Consider the following 17,829-nt stretch of genomic DNA (forward strand, 5'->3'; position numbering starts at 1 on the left):
GTAGAAATAAAACCCTGTAGTATGTGAAACCTAAATTCAGGCAAGCATTCAGCAAGGATCTAGAAAATGAACGCACAACTAGGGAAGGAGGAGAGAAATGAGACTATCCATGCGGTTCACAGGTTGAATGCCATTTCATCGCAAGGCACTCAAGAGAAAGTGGCCATCTACCCATTCATTAGTTAGAGATCATGCACCTGAAATGTTTCTTGCATATACTACAATCTTTATTTCTGGAGCTCACAATTCCAACTCGAACATCTGAGTAACAGGCAATGTGGATAACTAATGGGGATAGGATCTACCCTCCAGTAAGTAACATTTCCAGCTAGTGGGTTCACTATTTGTAATTGAAAACCATTGATTAAAGTGTTCAAAATTAAAATGTTTGCTTATAGTGTAGTCTCTTTGCAGATCAGAATTAAATTCACAACAGCTGTGACTATGATCACTCTTCTAACCCTCAAAAAACAATTAAGGTTGCTGCAAGGGAAAACATTAATCACAACAGAGCAGAACTGATGAAGAGTAGAAGGCAATGGGCATGAAAAGCCTGTTCAGATCTCATCAACTATGTAGCATGCACAAGCTGACAAGAAGCTGTATATATACTCTAAGAACAGGTTGTAGCAGAAAGATAATGATGCATATCACCTCTCAGCTACGCATTTACACACAGCTAGAATATACTTGTCTTTTATCAAGGTACATATTAAAGGTTTTTATAACTTTTCTGGATAAAGCTTATTTCCAAATATCTGCTTTTTAAATTTTAAACATAAAAGCAATTAGGTAGTGGCATCAAAAGACATCTAGGTAAAGTCAAATATACTACATTCTATTTAGAAGCTTCCTTGTATGTACCATTCCTATGGTAACCACGTGTACTCCATCCCATCACACAGCACCCACCTGGGACAGCAAGATAAAGTAAAATTATGTATCTCATAATTGAACATACTTTCACATTCTTACAATATGACCTGATACAAATGCATTTGCAGTTTTGGTTGTCATTTATCAATCTGAAAGACATTTCTACACAGCAATGACCTATTGTGTATACGTAGAAAATTACTGGTCATCAAACTCACTGTAAAAAGCAAGATTTTTTCAAAAATGTGCAATTGCTGTCTTATTTTGTACTAGACCAAACAACAATTTGGGGGGGGGGGGGGGGGGGGGGGGCGGAAAAGTTGTGTGACATACCAAAAATGAGTAACTGATCTTTTATAAGATCAGATGTGTCCAATACATATATTGCCTGTTCAGCAGCAAAATCCAATGCAGTATCTCTGAAAATCTGTTGTCAGCCTGTCCTCTCCTACACTGCAGCTACAAAAACACACACTGAAAATGATCTATGGGTTACTGTCTTCAGTTCCCTACTGATTCAAGCACCAATAAATAAATCAAGCTTCATTAAAAAAAAAAAAAAATCTAATTACTGTGTTTTTAGAACTACTGGCTTACCATGATACTGGTTTTACTGCAGCTTTTGGTGTTTTGCTTTGTTTTGGTTGGTTTGTTGGTTTTATTTCTCTGGGTTTTTTTTGTTGTGGTGTGGGGTTTTTTGTTGGTTTGTTTTTTTGCTTTCGTTTTTGTTTGTGTTTTGTTTTGTTTTTGTTTTTTTTTGGTAAAAAGTATATCACATAACTGAATACCTATTTCTGCACATTATAAAGTCCTTGGCATTTTGTCTGCCTCTTGCAGGATAAACATCAGCATGCCTGGGACAGTTAGAGAGCATTGGATTGTGGCTGATCACAGGTGTCACTTGCACAGACCCAGCTCACACCAATTAGCACTTTTCCAAGCAATCACTAGGCACAGCTTTGCATTTTGAACAACCTGAGGACAATTCCTCCCCTGTTTGCCCACACCCACCCTTCCTGGGGCAGTACAAGAGCCTTGCCACCAGGCCAGCTGGTTTCAGCATCCAGAAACATTTGCAAGCCTGTTTATTTCATTATATCTCAGTGAAAGAAAATGCTCTGCTTATGAATTCTGCCAGTCTATTAACTACAAAGCAGTCTCTCTTGGTTGTTTTTTTCCTTATTGTCTCGCTAAATAGAATTTGGGATGAATGGACAATTTGTCATATTTTGTGATTTCTACTAAGCAAGCCCAGTCATAATTTAAGAACTGGATTTTGCATGTTCCTTTTCTCAGTAAAATATACATACCTGTCATATATGCATAGGGATCTGTTGTCTGGTTTTACTGTTTTTTCCAGGTTGTTTTCCCACATCAGTTTTTCTTGCTCCATTTAGAAAAAAAAAATGACCTGACTGTAAGATATGGTAAGATATCCATATACAGAAAAGAGAGTTATTTACATTCAGTGAGAGTGGAACAGGCCCTTACTTTAAAACACTAAAAAATGGTCTTAAATGTCTTCAGAATACATATTAGAACAAAATCAAGCACTTTATATAGTAAGTGCCTAGCCAAAATGATGGCTGAATCATTTAAACACTAACCGAAACACTGAAGAAATATATGGTCCTGGATCATTCTTCATGAGGAGCGCTTTCTCATGTGCATCAATTCCCTTCTATGCAATTTATTACTCAGACAGAGCAGAGACTAGGACCCAGCTTCTGAAAAACTGGTTTAAAGTTGGATTAGTGGCACTAGTGAACACTGTCACTCCAAACCTCTGCAGTGTTTATGGACCTCAGCCGGAGTTTATGGTCTCATTAGAATATGGGACCAAACCGAGCTGCTGCAGAATGTCTCCCTGTTGCTTCATTACAAGGGTTATTCTCTGTATTTCTTTCAGAAATTATTTCAGTTTGTGTAAAAAACACACTAAGGATTTACATTATAAATTTTCCTGAAATCATTTCTGAAAGAAATACAGAGTGCAGTTGTTAGTATTAAAAATAATGTATCTTTCTCTTTTCCTAAGCTGAAAAATTCATGAAACTTATAAGTTAATAAAACATGTTTCATCTACTGATGAAATATATTAGAACAGTGTATCTACTATATTAGAAGGTAATTGCAATTGTTCCAATCTTCTAAAGGAAGCAGAGTGAAATTATTTCTTCCCAAAGTCACACACCATGCTTGTGACCGAGATAAAAATCAAATCTATGACCCTTCATTTCTGTCTTCAAGTACACTCTGCTCCTCCCAATACAGTAACCATTTTAGGATCCTGCATATGTTCTAGTGTTCTAGGGCTGTCTGACAGTAACAGAAATTCCTTGCTAACCCCAAAATGTAACCTGAATGCCACACGCAGCAAGCTTCATATGTATGCCAACGGTAAATAGGAAAGGTTTTCTTTCTCTTCCTCTGTGTTTTGCAATGCAAAATGAATCCCCAGAAAGGAAGGTGTGCTTTTAATCTTCCTTTTTGACAGCTCAGGTACCGACCGACAGCTTTAAAACACACTAATCTGACAAGGAGCATCACAAGACACAGAGCTGAGAAGAAACAAGAATTGTGTTTAAACCCTCAAAGAAGCAAAGGTGGTGTGTTGGTTTGGGTTTTTTTTTGGCTTGAAAAAACCTCTCTTGGGAAAACCAGTCATTCTCTTATTGCATAACAGAGCAAGTATATTAAAATTTCGGGATGACTTGAAAGAAAAAAATAATCATTGATTAGTTCCTTGTGACAAACAGCAAAAGAAATCCAGCTCTCAAAATTTTTCCTGCTTGCAAAAGGAGAATGAATGTACAAATTATTGCATAGACTTTAAAATAAAAACAATATAGCCAGCATTTTTAAAATTACCAAAGTCAGTTGCTCTAAGCAAAATTTGGCATTATGAGATTTTGCAGGAAAATAATTGGATGAGATCCCATTTATGGTTGTTAGTACACAAATGTGGTATGCTTGGTATGCTAGAACTCCAAGTAAGTGGATGAGTCTGGGAGGCTGATGATCAGAGCAATGGGTTTGGGGAAAGAGAAAATTCAAAACGGTTCTTACACAGACTCAGAAAGAGCATCCAGAAGCATTTAATACCTTCAGAAATTCCCACCAGACCCACAGAGCTGTCAAATGTAGGCCCAGTTCAAAAGTTTGCTGTGAATATCGCAAATTCAAAATCCAGATCTTGGCTTGAGACTTCTGAGCTAAATCTTCATAGAACCAAAAACTGACACAGACTAGTTCAGGCTGCAAACATACGTATATATTCAGAGCAGGTCAACCATGTATAGATGCTGTAGGTGAGGATATGCAGATTTCAAGTTAAACTAGTACCTACCTATTACTATTTTAATAGAATATTGAAAAGCAAAAGGCCCGTTATCCTAGCTAGTATCACGTAGTTGTTATCACACAGTAAGAGTCACACATCACTTACAGGAATCATTAATTTAGTTCCAGGGTAAGATGCATATAGTAATCCTGTGAAAGGAAAAGGAGTCATCTTTAATAGGTCAAGCAACAATTATTTGAAGCTGAATTATCACAGAGCCAACACAAGTATCTGTAACTAAATCACAATGACACAATGCTAAACTGAAATGGTCTGCGTGTATTGTAGGTACATGAAACTATAGGAAAACCAGAACATATGCAAAAGATGAGCATCTCAGGTCACCTGGTACCTCGATATGTTCATTCCTGATGACCAGAACCAATCCGGTGCAGAGGAGCACTCACTAGGGGAGAACACCAGTAGGACATGGCACTACCCAGCTGACTGAACTCTCATTCTTGTGGGGAAGATTTTAATTGCTGGCATTTGAAAAACAGAATTTCAGTCACTATTGAGACTTCCATTATTACCCATTTCTAAGCAGGAAAAAAATTCCATCTTGTATTTTATTTAAAAACATATAAAAATATGCTGCTTAAATTAGCTAACACTCAGAGGGCACAAACAACTTGCTACATTTCTCTGCAAGGCTATTTCAGGTTCGGTCTATAAGGTCCCATTTCCGTTCTTCACCACTACTCCCACCTCTGCAATGTACCACTGACATCTTCATACCCTGTTTTGCCTCCATGGTGGTGACGCCCTGCGGATCCTCTCCTCTGCTCTCAAATCTCAGAAGCCACTCTCCATCCTGTCCACCACCTGAACCTACTGAGTGACCCAGCACCCATCTGACACCCAGGCTCAGACAACTACCACCACAAGACTGCATTTTGCCTTCCTATAAATTTAGGCCGGGATGATAACTTTGAAGCTCAACTTTACTGCTTACCTGCACTAGGGCCAGCCTTGAAGGCTTTCAAGAACTGATAATGTGAGTGCTTGGCATTATGGCTTTAGGATAAAATATGGATCTATTTTGCACATTATTTAAATTACCTTACATTTTTTATTTCCAGTGTCATTAAACTATAATGAATTTATTTGTTTATGGAAGTGTGCACTGCTTGTCTAGTACTGTTGTATAATAGCTGGATTTAGAGCCAGCCTCTGATTTCTATCCTAGATATCATTAAACAATTTATTTTCTGTGATAGCAGAATGTGCTCTTGGGCAAGAGCTCTCCATTAATATGAATTATTAACAATATGTATATACATGCATTATGGATTCAAAACATGGAAAGAGAGCTTGCCAGTTATTCTATGGAACTTTCACCATATATGGAGCCACCAAATTTCAGACAGCTGTCTGCTAAAAGGACACAGACAAAGAATCCCTGATGACCACTAGGAGTTTGCTTTCCTGTTGCTAAAGTGATATAAAACATTTCAGAAAAAAATCCTCTGGTTGGCAATATATGCTTAGCCCTCCACTATTTCTTCCCATTCTAAGGTAATGTCGTAAATCAGCTGATAGCTCCCCAAGTACCAGTGCTCCCTGGAAAGGGGTCTCAGCACTGCCAGCAAAATGCATATAGTTTTGTTTTAAAATATCTTACAAAGAAGGGTATTTTTGTAACTGCAGCATTTGAGAAAATTGTGTCATATTTAGATGTTCCTGCTGACGCATCTGCTTGTGATGTGTCAAATCACATCTATCAGCTATGTTAAGCTCCATAACCCTGCGTGATAATGAAAAATGATGGGAAGAAGCAGCTTTGATACCGTACATCACACTGCAACACAGCAGCAGAGAGTCTAAAACATTTAAAATCTCAAATAAAACCTCTTAGACATGCAGCTGCCGTGGTTTCCATTCATGTTTCTGTACAACTTCGCTCTCTGTGAAAAACACTCTAATAGGTGTTTGCTCCTTCAACCTTTCCAGGTAATTAGTCCCTGTGCTCCTGCTGGATTCATACATCCCACTGCTCACGCTAATTCCACACAACGCTGTGTCAGGAAATCCCACTGCTTGGTATCCAGGGGTTAAAAAGTAGAAGTACCCCTCAGGAGAACTGAACCAAAGGAGGTAGGGGGGTTCTAGAGATTAATTATCATGACTCTGCAAGCTCGGATAGTTTATTAAAGCCCTCTATAAAAACCCTTGCAGCAGCGCCCCCTTACACCTGGCCTCCCCCGTATCTCCGCACTGCCGTCCAGCTCAATGAATTTTGACAGGTTCAATGTCCCCTCCCATTTTATTTTTCCTCCAAAATTACCTGCACAATTTCCCCTAAAACCACTTCCTATTGACCTTCAAGACATTCTTCAAAGCAGCAATTACTGCTATCTCTCAGCATATTGCTCTATGCCCAAGACAGCACTGCCTCCCTCAATAACCTGCTGCCCAGAATACAGTCACACTCCCAGTACTGCACTGGTGACTTAGTGGACTGGTTTACAGAAATACTGTATATCTAAGGATATTTTATATTGTATGTAAAGTATTATTATTATTGCTCTTATTCTTCATTATCAATTTATTACCTTTGAGAATTCCCTCATGATAGCTTTGTGATTCATGTTCTCTATCTCATCCCAACACTTAGCTTCTATTTACTCTGCTTTTGACAACCTGAATAGTGTTTTGCCTTTTTTATTAACCAGTAACACATTTATTAGCCACCTCGTTTTGTGCAAAATAAACCACAAAATGCCCTACGTCCTAGATCAGGCTTCCTCTTGCAGCTCCAAGCCAGACCTAACCCCACCAGAAGAAGAGAGTCCTGACTGACCTCTGCCACAGGCAGGCAAACATCCAACAGACTCAAGGAAACCCAGTTGGAGATCTGAGTCTTTCCATAACATAAAGCTGGCAGACAGCTGGTGGGCAGGGGCAGAAGCAATGCATCTGCACCCTACACGCCACATGTGCTCCCACACACCACCGCTGGCCCAGTGACCTCCTACCTCCCCATGCAGAAATTGGACGACCAGCAACAGAGCAGAAGGAAGGTCCTCCACCCTGTTCTACCAAACCAGCTAGTCAAATGGGCATAAAACGATGACCTGCCCTAGGAGTGAAGCTTAATTCACTTCCTTGCCCACCCAGTCACTGGCCAGTTTCTTATGAGAGTTCTTACTGCCAAAAGTCTGCAATGCAGAGAACTCAGCAGGTCTAGAGTTGATGGGCATCTAATGAGACAGTAAAGCACCTCCTTTTTTTAAATGCCTTATTCAACTTAAATCACTTTGCCGTAGTGTTTCCAACTCACGCGCTTCTTTTACATTGGATGTAATTCATTCTGAAGTAGGTAAGGACAGACAAATAAATGCTCAGTGATTGTGAGACTCCTCCCACTTACGGTAATATATCAGCTGGGAAGAACGTGGTTAATCCTCCAACATGTTCCTCTGCACCCAGATCTGGGTAAACTGACGGTGCTAGAAGAAAAGACCTTCCTTTTTATTGCTTGTGCTCTGGAGAATGACAAGCTAACAGAAAATGAGCAAACAGTGCAGATGCAGGCAGTGGCAGAGAGCGCAACGTGCTTATATTACACACTGAGGGTTCATTCTAGTGAATATTTTCTCCAGAGGAAAAAGGGACTTTATCAAGAGCAATCTGTATGCAGAACTTCTCTCGTTATCCTGTCTTTTTTTGACACTGATGGATTGACAGACCAGCTAGCAAAAGGCATACTGAAGAAAACAGCACTGGTACTTAAGTGGTAAAGAGAGACAAAATACAGCCAGACAATAAAAGGCAAGTGAAGCAACTTCCCTCCACCCTAGAGTGGAAAAGATGGGTTTATTTCTCAAGAATCACTTTTTTTTTTCCTTTCTCTCCTTATTCTGTGTAACTATTTCTCCCTTCAGTGGTTTCTTCTCTTGCACTGCATACCTTTCAAACAAGCTATTTTTACTACTACTTAATTACAAGTGCAAATTAAATCTAGAAAAAAGAACCCTGAACCAGTAACCTGGCATGTGCATATCAACATACATACGCACACTTGTATATGTATAAACTCTAAAATCCAAGTAAACTTCTATTTCCAATTACAATTCCACAAGTAAATAGTATTATTTAGGTACTGGCAGATTCAGGTTTCCCCCCCTTTCAGAATGTCTTACAGTGATTGCCTCCTCTTTATTTCAACAGGCATTATTAACATGAGAGAAGAGACTGGATTTTACTGTCATGTTTGCCAGCACTCCAGTGACAGAAAAGCCATATATAAAAGAGTCTGATACATGCAATAAGGTTTTGTGTCAAATTACCTAGGCTGTTAAATCTGACTTACACTGCAAGAAAAAAATTGGACCTGAGCTGGGTTTCACTTTCTCTATATTCATAGTGCAAATATACTAATTTAAATGGATCTCTGTTTGATTTCTTACGACATAAGAAGAGGATCTTGACCTTTTAAAGTAGAACTTTCTGTGTTTTAGCCCAATTCTTCCTCGAGATTTCACCAGACTAAACCAAGGTAAGACTGCACTAGAAATGTAAGATGTTTCTTTATAATATGTAAGATTTTGAATGTGCCATACTTACTTGCTGTTTCTCATCTGTGAGAAGGTTACACAGGTACTACCTACAGTTGATATAAAAATATATGTATTTTCTTCTTAGGAAAAAAAAAAAAAGAAAATAATTTCTCTTTTAACATCTCATTCATAGCAAACAAATGCCACCGCTGATTTAACAGTAACCTTCTTTAAGCCACATAAATAATACTATATCCATTGTGGATTCATATTTGAAGCTTAATTATTATGTTTTTCTCTACATTTTGATCTTATCCCAGCAAAAATAAAGACTATTGATACATTATTTTACTTAAATATTGTAAGAATGTAGACCTACTTACCAAAACCTCTAAATTAGACTGTACAGGTAGAAAATCCAACATTTTCACTAACATTTTTTTGGGGAGGGGGGGAACGTTTTAGTATCAGAATAGAAGGTGCATATACATGTTTCAAAACACTGATGATATCGAACAGAAATTTTTAAGATGTATCCTTACGGTCATCAATTACACAAATACCCTTACAACAAAGGAGATAAAAGATTGATTTAAAATGGATTAACTTTTCTTTACTGGACTGTGCTCCACACCACATCTTTTATTCAATTGAAAGCAGCAAGTATTTGGGAGTTTTAATAATAAAGAGCCCTAATGCCCCAGGTCAAAATAAATCCTCAGTAATACAGCAAAGCTTCCTTAGACCTCATCGGTCTCAGAATTTCACCAACAGGTCAAAATTTAGACTCAGGGTTGAAATTCTCCCAACCTTTTATAAAATCCATGAAATAAAACAGAAGCTTGAAACAAAAGTAAGATGTGTTGTAATTCTTACAGTCAGTACATTAATTTTTGCAGTTAGAAGTAATAAAAAAGCCTGGTTCATATTCATAAATATATAAATTCCAATAAACTCTGATAATCTTAGTCAGACAAACAGAAAAAGAGAAAACTTTATAGTGTTCCTGAAGTAAAGCGGAGAAGGAAGGACGTAAGACAATATACAAAACCATGCCTGCTGCAAACATTAAATCAAAGTGATCTATAAAACAACATACACATTTAGATAGTAACCCAATTTAAAAATAGCATATATCCTTTATAGAGTAAAAATGTAATTATTTTCAATAAAGAGAGTTAATATAGCTTTGTAAAATTTTACAACTGATAGACATATTGCATAAATATGTGCACTGCTACATATATACAAGTCTTTAGGCAATGTACAATAATGGAAATCAGAAAATAAATGTATGGAGTTTAGAACATGTAGACTATGAGGACCATGGTAAAATGCACAGTAGATTAAAATTTACCACCTTTATTACAAACAACTAACTATCTTCAAAATACATTCACGTGGTCATAATATATTGCCTTAATCTGGGACAGTTAACAAAATCCTCAATGTTGCAACATGAGCAATTTTTGGTTGGTACAAATCAATGAAATTCCACCAAAGTCAGAAGCTGTACATTGATTTTCACCAATTAAGAGTCTGGGCAAACTTAAAGCTGTATTTTAAATGCAACATATCAAGTAAATATTATCATAACGCAAAACATGTATTTTGAGAAAAATGCACAATTACAGAAAAATAATTTGACAGAAAAATTATAGCCATGTTGTATGTTCTGTAAGAAGCATATTATCATGTATATTAATACATTATAGAAATGGATGTCCCTAAGCTTTTAAAGCTTAGTTTGAATACCATAACCAAATGACGTTTTTACAAGCGTTAAAGGTTTATGAACTAATAAAAAGTTAACATTGCAAGTGAAGAAGATATAGCTTCATAATGATTTCACTGGTGTTTGATTACACCAAATGATAAAAATATTTTCACTCAATAACACTCTGCAAAAGGTGTTTCTTTTCCCAATGTTTGTGATCAGCAGTTTCCCCATTCGCGACTACCCATCGCTCACTCCTCTAGAATCTGAAATCTGGTAATTTCTCCCCAGCAATAAAAAGCTTGCATAGCTTCTAGTTTGTGAAGGAAACCAAGCAAACAATTTGATTCTTTGCATGTATTGGTAGCATTAGAAAAATTCTATATACTTACAGACGAGAGAAAAGAGTTTGACTACCCCAAACTGCCCATAACAATGCGAGACAATTATGTTCCATAATGCCCAAAAGCTCCTCTAGACCATTCCTCTATGGCTCACGTTACCTGAGAAATAGTACGTCCCCAAGAAGGTCATAGTCTGGACAGATTGCAACTTTCCAAGGACCGGAAAAAAAAAGATACTCTTCTCATCTCAGTGGAACAGATTAACTTTTCAAGCATTCCTCTGTAGGCTTGCTCTGGGAAATCACTTAACAAAACCTGCAACCTCGTTTAGGTCTGAAGATTTAATTCTTGCAATTCAGGTGTATCACTTTTACTGTTTACACTATGAAGATAGCCCAATAATTCTAAAAACTGGAAAACTGGCTGGGAACGTAGACACATTAGATCTGTGTAAATTTGAAAATTCAAAAGGAAATTAATTAGATTTAACAAATTTGGTGGAATTTATTTAGAATGATAAAAATTCCGTTATTTAGCATTTGCAATCACTTTTACTTACAAATTAGGCTACGAAGTTATGGAATAAAAATACGCATTTAATCTAAAATACCAGATAAAACATGAAAAAGAAGAACTACTCTTCTACTCAAAGTTATATATTTAATAATAAAACAGAAACTCAAAAGAGTATTTTATTAGGTCATTTAATTTAGCGTGTTCAATTTTAAGCTAAATTGTGATTTATTTTTATATTGGTTTTGCTTTTACATATGAAGTCACATATACAAACAGTTCTAGCACTAAAGGCAATACCATATTAGAAAGTTATTACATTTGATGGTTATTAGTCTTTTATTAAGTAGTTTATACACTATTGAAAAGCAATTACAGTAGATAATATATAATTGTGCAATGTCTCAGAACTGTTTAACAACTTAAAATAGGAAAAAGAATAATTTGAATTGTAAGAAAAAAAGTAAAATTCAAAGCTGTTGGAACATTTTGTTGAAAAAATGCGGACTTCTAAGCTAATAGATGGGACTTTTCAATGAACGTTGCAACTGAAAATTTGAAATTGGTGATTTTTAATCTCCTGCCAGACGGAAATGCATGGATATGGCAACGTGTAATCGTAATTGTCCTACGTGGTTTCTTTTTTTCAAGTGTACTGCTATATAATTAGATGGATTTTGTCTTTGATAGGACATCAGAACCCAGGGGACCACCCGTGCTGACTGCCGCAGCGGGGGCAGAAGTGCAAGGGCAGCGTGAGTCAGCTCAGGCAAGAGGGAGCAGGAGGGAGCAGCCAGCACGCACCTGCCAGCTTCAAATGGAGATTCCTCTGCTTGGCACCCGCGTACTACGGGAGGTAGTGGAGACACACAGATTATGTAGGCATACTCTTGAAATAAAGGAGGAGTATAAAGTCACCTATATGCTGCATTTTTCAGGTACCAGATAAATAGAAACGGGCAAATTCACCTGAAATTACCACTAGAGAAAATACACCTTCTTTATGGCATTACAGGGATAGATGCTCAGCAACATCCCGCTCCACGCCACAGCCTCAGGCGGGGGATCCGAGCCGCTCTCCGGAACTCGACCCCTCACCTGCTCTTTCTTATCAACTTTTTGCTTGCTAACATAGTTTAGCCCTTTGAAACTGCATGACACGGAAATCCCACATCCCTTGAGTAGCTGACACTGTAATCATAGCGGCAAGATGTTGTCTGCTATAGTTTTAATGTAATATTATACTAAAACTGGCAATATTGATACAGGTAAAGTTCTAACACTATAGATGCAGAAAATAATATCCATATATATATGTTTTAGGATATAACATTACTTTTCAGATGGTTAGAGTCTGTAGCTATTAATATGCAATGTATATTAATAATATTCCCAAATTACTCTTTTTTCAGTTCAACTGTATATAATTTTATTATACTATATAAAAAGGTGAAAAGAAGTAATTAATTTGAGATCTAGCACCTACCTTTTATTACAGAGGGCCTACTTCTAGCACTAACGGTCATGCTGCAAATCCTTAGCTTCACTCACATGATAAAACTTCATTTTAACTCAAAGAGATGGCTCTATCTCAGAATGACTTCTGGTTTTATTCTGGGCCATCGCAGGTGTGGTGCCTGATACATCTCATATTGAAGCAAATGAGAAGGTTTCACTGGCTAAAGCCGGGTGAGGTTCGACAGCAATAAAAAGGTTACAGAGGTAGGGAGACGTCTCTGAAATACAGTTAGAAATAACGGCAATATATTATTATTTAAATTAAGCTCTATTCTATGTTGTTCTATTTCTTTACCAAAACGCTGCAGGAAAGAGGTGGGGGGGTTGGGTGAAGTGAGGAAAGAATTTGTATCAAACCCTGGTGGGTTCCCCACGTGAAACTATTCCTGACCTCCCCTTCACGCTCACACACTCCTGCTACCTTCACAGCCCGCAGAGGCAGCAAGGACCTCGCTCTGACAGGTCTGTCCCCCACCAGGGGCTCTGTGTGACCAGAGAAAGGATGCTTGGTGGAACCCAGACCTTCCCTGTGCTCTACCTTTCTGCTATAAGCAATATTCCCTTGAAGGCAAACTGCCGTTGGTATTTTCCATTTTGTCCCCTTCTAATGTTGACGTTATTTTTGTTACATCGTCTTGTTGTGGTTTAGTACAAAAGGGATTAGCTCCAACAGTCGGCAGTTAGTGCACATACGACAAGTAGGCAAAATTTGTCACAGTGACATCAAACCGCTAACACAAACAGATCTATTACCCTTTCTCTCTCGCTCGGTAAGACAGCTGCCCTCGAGGTATTAGCCTCTCAGCCTCCCTGATAAATCACTGACGTATAGGAAACCTGATTATCCCAACACAGCAGGGGTAGACGATGCTTTTCAGCTGCAGAAGAACATGGAAGAACAACATCCATGAGGCTTATAATGAAAGATTTTTGATATACTTAAGTAGTTAACAAAAATTTATTGCAAGAGATAGTTTGTCACTAGATTTACAGTTTCAGAGAACATAGTACAAAACATAGTGCATCAGCTTTGTCTAAACATTAAATAGGTGCAAATACACAAAGATAAAAAACAAAAAGTGAATACTTTACAACATAAGTTATAGAACTATAAATATCTTTTATATACATTATACATATTCTAAGACATGATTTTCACTTATATAGAGAGAGTTCATATTAGTATCAGACTACTCAGTGCTTTAGTTATAGTATAGGTCTGAACTTTACATGAATGTTTGCATCATTATACTTACAGTAAATGCTTCCCAAGGAACGAGGAATTTTAACCAGTTTATTTCACAGAACCGTTCTGCAAAGCCGCGGGGACTGCAGGAACGGCAGGACCGCTCAGCTGAAGGCTCCTTCCCCCGTCCCCGAGAGCCCGTCCTAAAAGAGGGGCTGCAGGGGAATGACAGCCGGGTGCGGGGACAGCAGGGATGGGAAGACGGTGTGCGGCAGCGGGGGGAACGCCAGCGGGGTCGGGTGCAGGACCGAGGGCGGCAGCAGCGGCAGATGCGGCGGGGCGACGAAAGCTGCGTGGCCCCCCGGGCAAAGCCTCGGTCCGACTGGCAGATGAGGTAAAGGCGCTCTGGAAAGAGCCGGGACCTGCGAGAGGAACTGCTGGTGGGGCTGGAGAACCTTCAGCGCACTGGCGGCAGCGGCGGCGTGCTGCTGTAGGATGGTGTGGTGGATGGTGGTCACAGAGGTAGAACACAGCGGCGGCTGCAAGGGCAAGGGCTGCAGCGGGGAAGTCGCAGCCTGGATTGCCGGGGGAGGGAAGGTGAACTTCACTTTGTTGGCCAGCATGTTTTGTGGCATGATCTGCTGATACGCCTCGGATGGGAGATCTTTGAATTTTTCGTGGTTGTCTGGAGGGAATATCAATGTCTGATCGGGCAGGGTGAAGGGGGCTATTAACTGCTCGGTAGTTAAAAAGGTATGACTGTTTACATGTGCTTCTTTGAATGGCAAGGGTGGTGGGCTGCTAAATATGCCAGGACTACACTGTACCCATTCACTGGTCACCTCATTTACTTTCTCATGCGGTATAGGCTCGGCCAGTTCGTAATGGCAAAGATAGGATTTAGGAGGAGCTTGTTCTAAATGTCTGTTGGGGAGGGGAACTTTGCAACAAGCTTGATTTTCACGACTGTTGGCATTTTCTTTTTTCTTTTCACCTTGCAGAACATCCTGCGTGCCGGCAGGTGCTGGAGCACTGTGCTCAGGAACAGATGCAGCAGAACCTGTGACAACAGCTGAAAACGTACCCGGAGCGCTCTCCATCGCTGCGCATGCCATCGGTTTGTCATTTTCCAGCACACATGAACTATCAGTTTCTAGAGGTGACTTGCTTTCCTCTAGCTGCATTGTTTCATCTGTATCTTTTGCATGATTAGCTTTGGGATCCACATTAGTTTCCTCTAGATTGTCTTGAGTCAAGAAGTCCCCCAAAATATTTAACGTAGAATTTGAAGAATTTTCTTTGGAAGGTCTGGAGGTCTCACTTCTTGCGCTCCTGTCAAGGAATACATGACGGAGTCTAGTTTTCCTTCTTCTGTGTTTCCCTTTTACCTTGTGATGCGCACCTAAAGTATGCGCTTGCCTTAGATATTCCTCTGCTGATAATGTGTGTCCAGATGAGCTTTCATCTGATGAAGAGGAATAGGTATGCTGCCTCCGCTTGCGGTGGGATTTTTCAGATTCCTCTGTCAGAACACTGTAACCTCTCTTTATGGACGGGTTTTGACTTGGACTCTTCTCGTCACTGCAGTGTCCTAAACATTTATGCTCTGGGCTACAGTTTGACCTCCTGACTTTCCAGCTACAACATGTTCTAGAGTACCTTAAGCTGTGCCTCCTGGAACTCAGAGCCCACTGCTTGGCCTCCCTCCGAGAGCTTGCTTTGCTCTTTCTGTGAGGTCGCTTACAACCATGGTGTTGGCCGCTACCTTTTGCAGTCCAAATGTTACACCAGCCTCTGTCGCCGTGTACATGATCTGACGCAGACATGACTCTCTTATGACCATTTTCAATGCCAAGGTTTTGGTGCGACTGCTGTATCTCACCTGCAGCTAGCCAGATATTCCCTGCATCATGTCTGCACTTCTCTGGGTTGTTTTGGAGGTGCTGATATTTATTTTCATCTCTGTAGCTAATTTCTTTTTCAGTCACTGAGCACATCTCCATTTCTGCTGCTGCTGTTGTGTCTCCACAGTGATGATGATGACAATGACATAATTTTCTTCTCCTTTTCCGTTTTCTACTTTTGTGAAGCCATTTTTCATGGCTTTCTTTGATCCAGACTTTGTTATATTTCTCATCTATCACAGTGTTTTGTCGTAAGTGATTTTTAGCAATGTGATACTTTTCTATTTTTCTAATCCTGAATGATTCATCCAAGGACACTTTATTTTGATTTTTTGCAAGATCACAATTTCTGATGAGGGAAACATCACTTATAAGGGGTATTGTATAGTTGCACACATTTTTAGTAATTTCCGTTTCACAATCACCACACTCTGAAGTAGGTTTGTTTGTAAAATCTGAGACTAAGCTATGGTTGGCCTCAGTTTTATGGTGCACATGAGGTATGTTCGGCTGATGCTTGGGTGTTTCTTGACTGTCACTTGCTTTTGATGACTTGAAATCAAAATATAAAGGATTGCAGCTATAAGAAATCGATGGGTCTGTACTTGTGTAAATTAACATTTCTGATGGCCACTGAAGAATATTTGATCCATGTTTGCTAAGAACGGGAACAAAGGGTTCACAAGGTCTCTTGCGCATGTCTGGTTTGCTTTGTGGAGCTCCACTGTTACCTTCTTCAGGGGGTGATGGAACTAATGCATCTGCCCCTGGCTTTTTTATTTCAGTTTCAGTTGTGGATGAATCACTGTTCCTCTCTTTATCATTTTCTTCCACAACATCCTGCAGAGATAAACAATCCTCCGTGACCTCCTGATCGAGAGCCCTGTTTGTTCGCAGCCCGTAACTGCTGCAGTCCAGGGGCAGGACCTGAGAACTGTCTGCAACCGCCGGCAGCGTTTGGTCCAGTAAGTCTGCTGCACTTACATCAATGCCACAGCCATCTGTGTCCGAGGACACCAGCTGCCTTGAGTGGGACACAACAGGGGTTAATATGGGACTCTCTAGCACCCTGCTCTCTTCACTGGCCAGCTCTTTTGCCTCCTGAGCTTCAGGAGCTTCTGCTGTCTCTATGCATTTTTCCACCAGTGGGTGAAAACAGTTATGTTTCTCCTCAGGGCACAGGACTATTTCTGCCGCCGAAGGAGACTGAAGGTTATATGTTCCTGGAACAAACCTACTTCTTCTGCTGAACCCGTGTTCCATAGACGTTTCATCATTATATTCATAGAAAACGGCAGCTGAAGACTCCAGTTTGACTGCTGCTTTCTTAGGAAAAGCAAAAGAGAACCCAACTCTATGTCCTTGGGCTCCCTGAACCTGATCTCCACATTTGTTAGTGTCAGATTTATTACCACATGCATTTCCAGGAGTGGAAGAAATAACAGAAGCAACGTCTTTACAGTTCTGTGCATCGTGCATTAATGTACAGCTGAAATCCTGTTTGTTGGCAGACTCCATGGCAGCGCTTTGTGGGATATCATTGCAATGATCTCGCACAGTCACTGTAGTGGATTTGAACATAGGGCCGCTTCCAGGAGCACTAGGAAGGAAAGCAAAATTTGGAGTCAGTACCTTTCAGAGAACTGCAGACAGAAATATGGTGTTACACGGGTAACCATGAGATTTTTTTTTTAAGGAAAGAGGAAGAATCTGTGCATATGCAGATTTAGAATATGAAAATATGTCATATTTTGTAATAAGATCAGTTGACTAGCGCATATATATATATATATATATATATATATATATAAAAAAAAGAGTAAATATTGTGCCCCCTGTTCCTTCATGTGAAGTTATCAGCTGAGGGGCCAATATTCTTACAAGGTAGTTCATTTTTCCTAGACATACTGGCTGGCCTAGTAAGAG

General features: G+C 39.4%; 1 protein-coding gene across 4 annotated transcripts in view; it reads right to left on the reverse strand.

Moving 5' to 3' along the window:
* Window positions 1-10,007: 10,007 nt before the first annotated feature.
* Window positions 10,008-17,829, reverse strand: part of ZNF804A (zinc finger protein 804A) — a 157,893-nt gene continuing 150,071 nt past the window's right edge. Inside the window, exons 4-5 of one of the 4 annotated variants that reach the window (XR_006164575.1) lie at window positions 12,782-17,503; window positions 10,008-11,228 (exon numbers count right to left, since the gene is read on the reverse strand). Coding sequence is in view for 1 of the 4 variants with exons in the window: in XM_042784339.1 (XP_042640273.1) it covers window positions 14,203-17,503 (3,301 nt within the window). In the remaining 3 variants the exon portion in view is untranslated. Of the gene's footprint in view, window positions 11,229-11,550; window positions 17,504-17,829 lie in introns of those variants that run through there. The other 3 variants (XR_006164576.1, XR_006164577.1, XM_042784339.1) reach the window with 3 other exon arrangements.

This window comes from Tyto alba, unplaced genomic scaffold (genome assembly GCF_018691265.1).
Source record: "Tyto alba isolate M040663 unplaced genomic scaffold, T.alba_DEE_v4.0 Super-Scaffold_7, whole genome shotgun sequence".
NCBI lineage: Eukaryota > Metazoa > Chordata > Aves > Strigiformes > Tytonidae > Tyto > Tyto alba.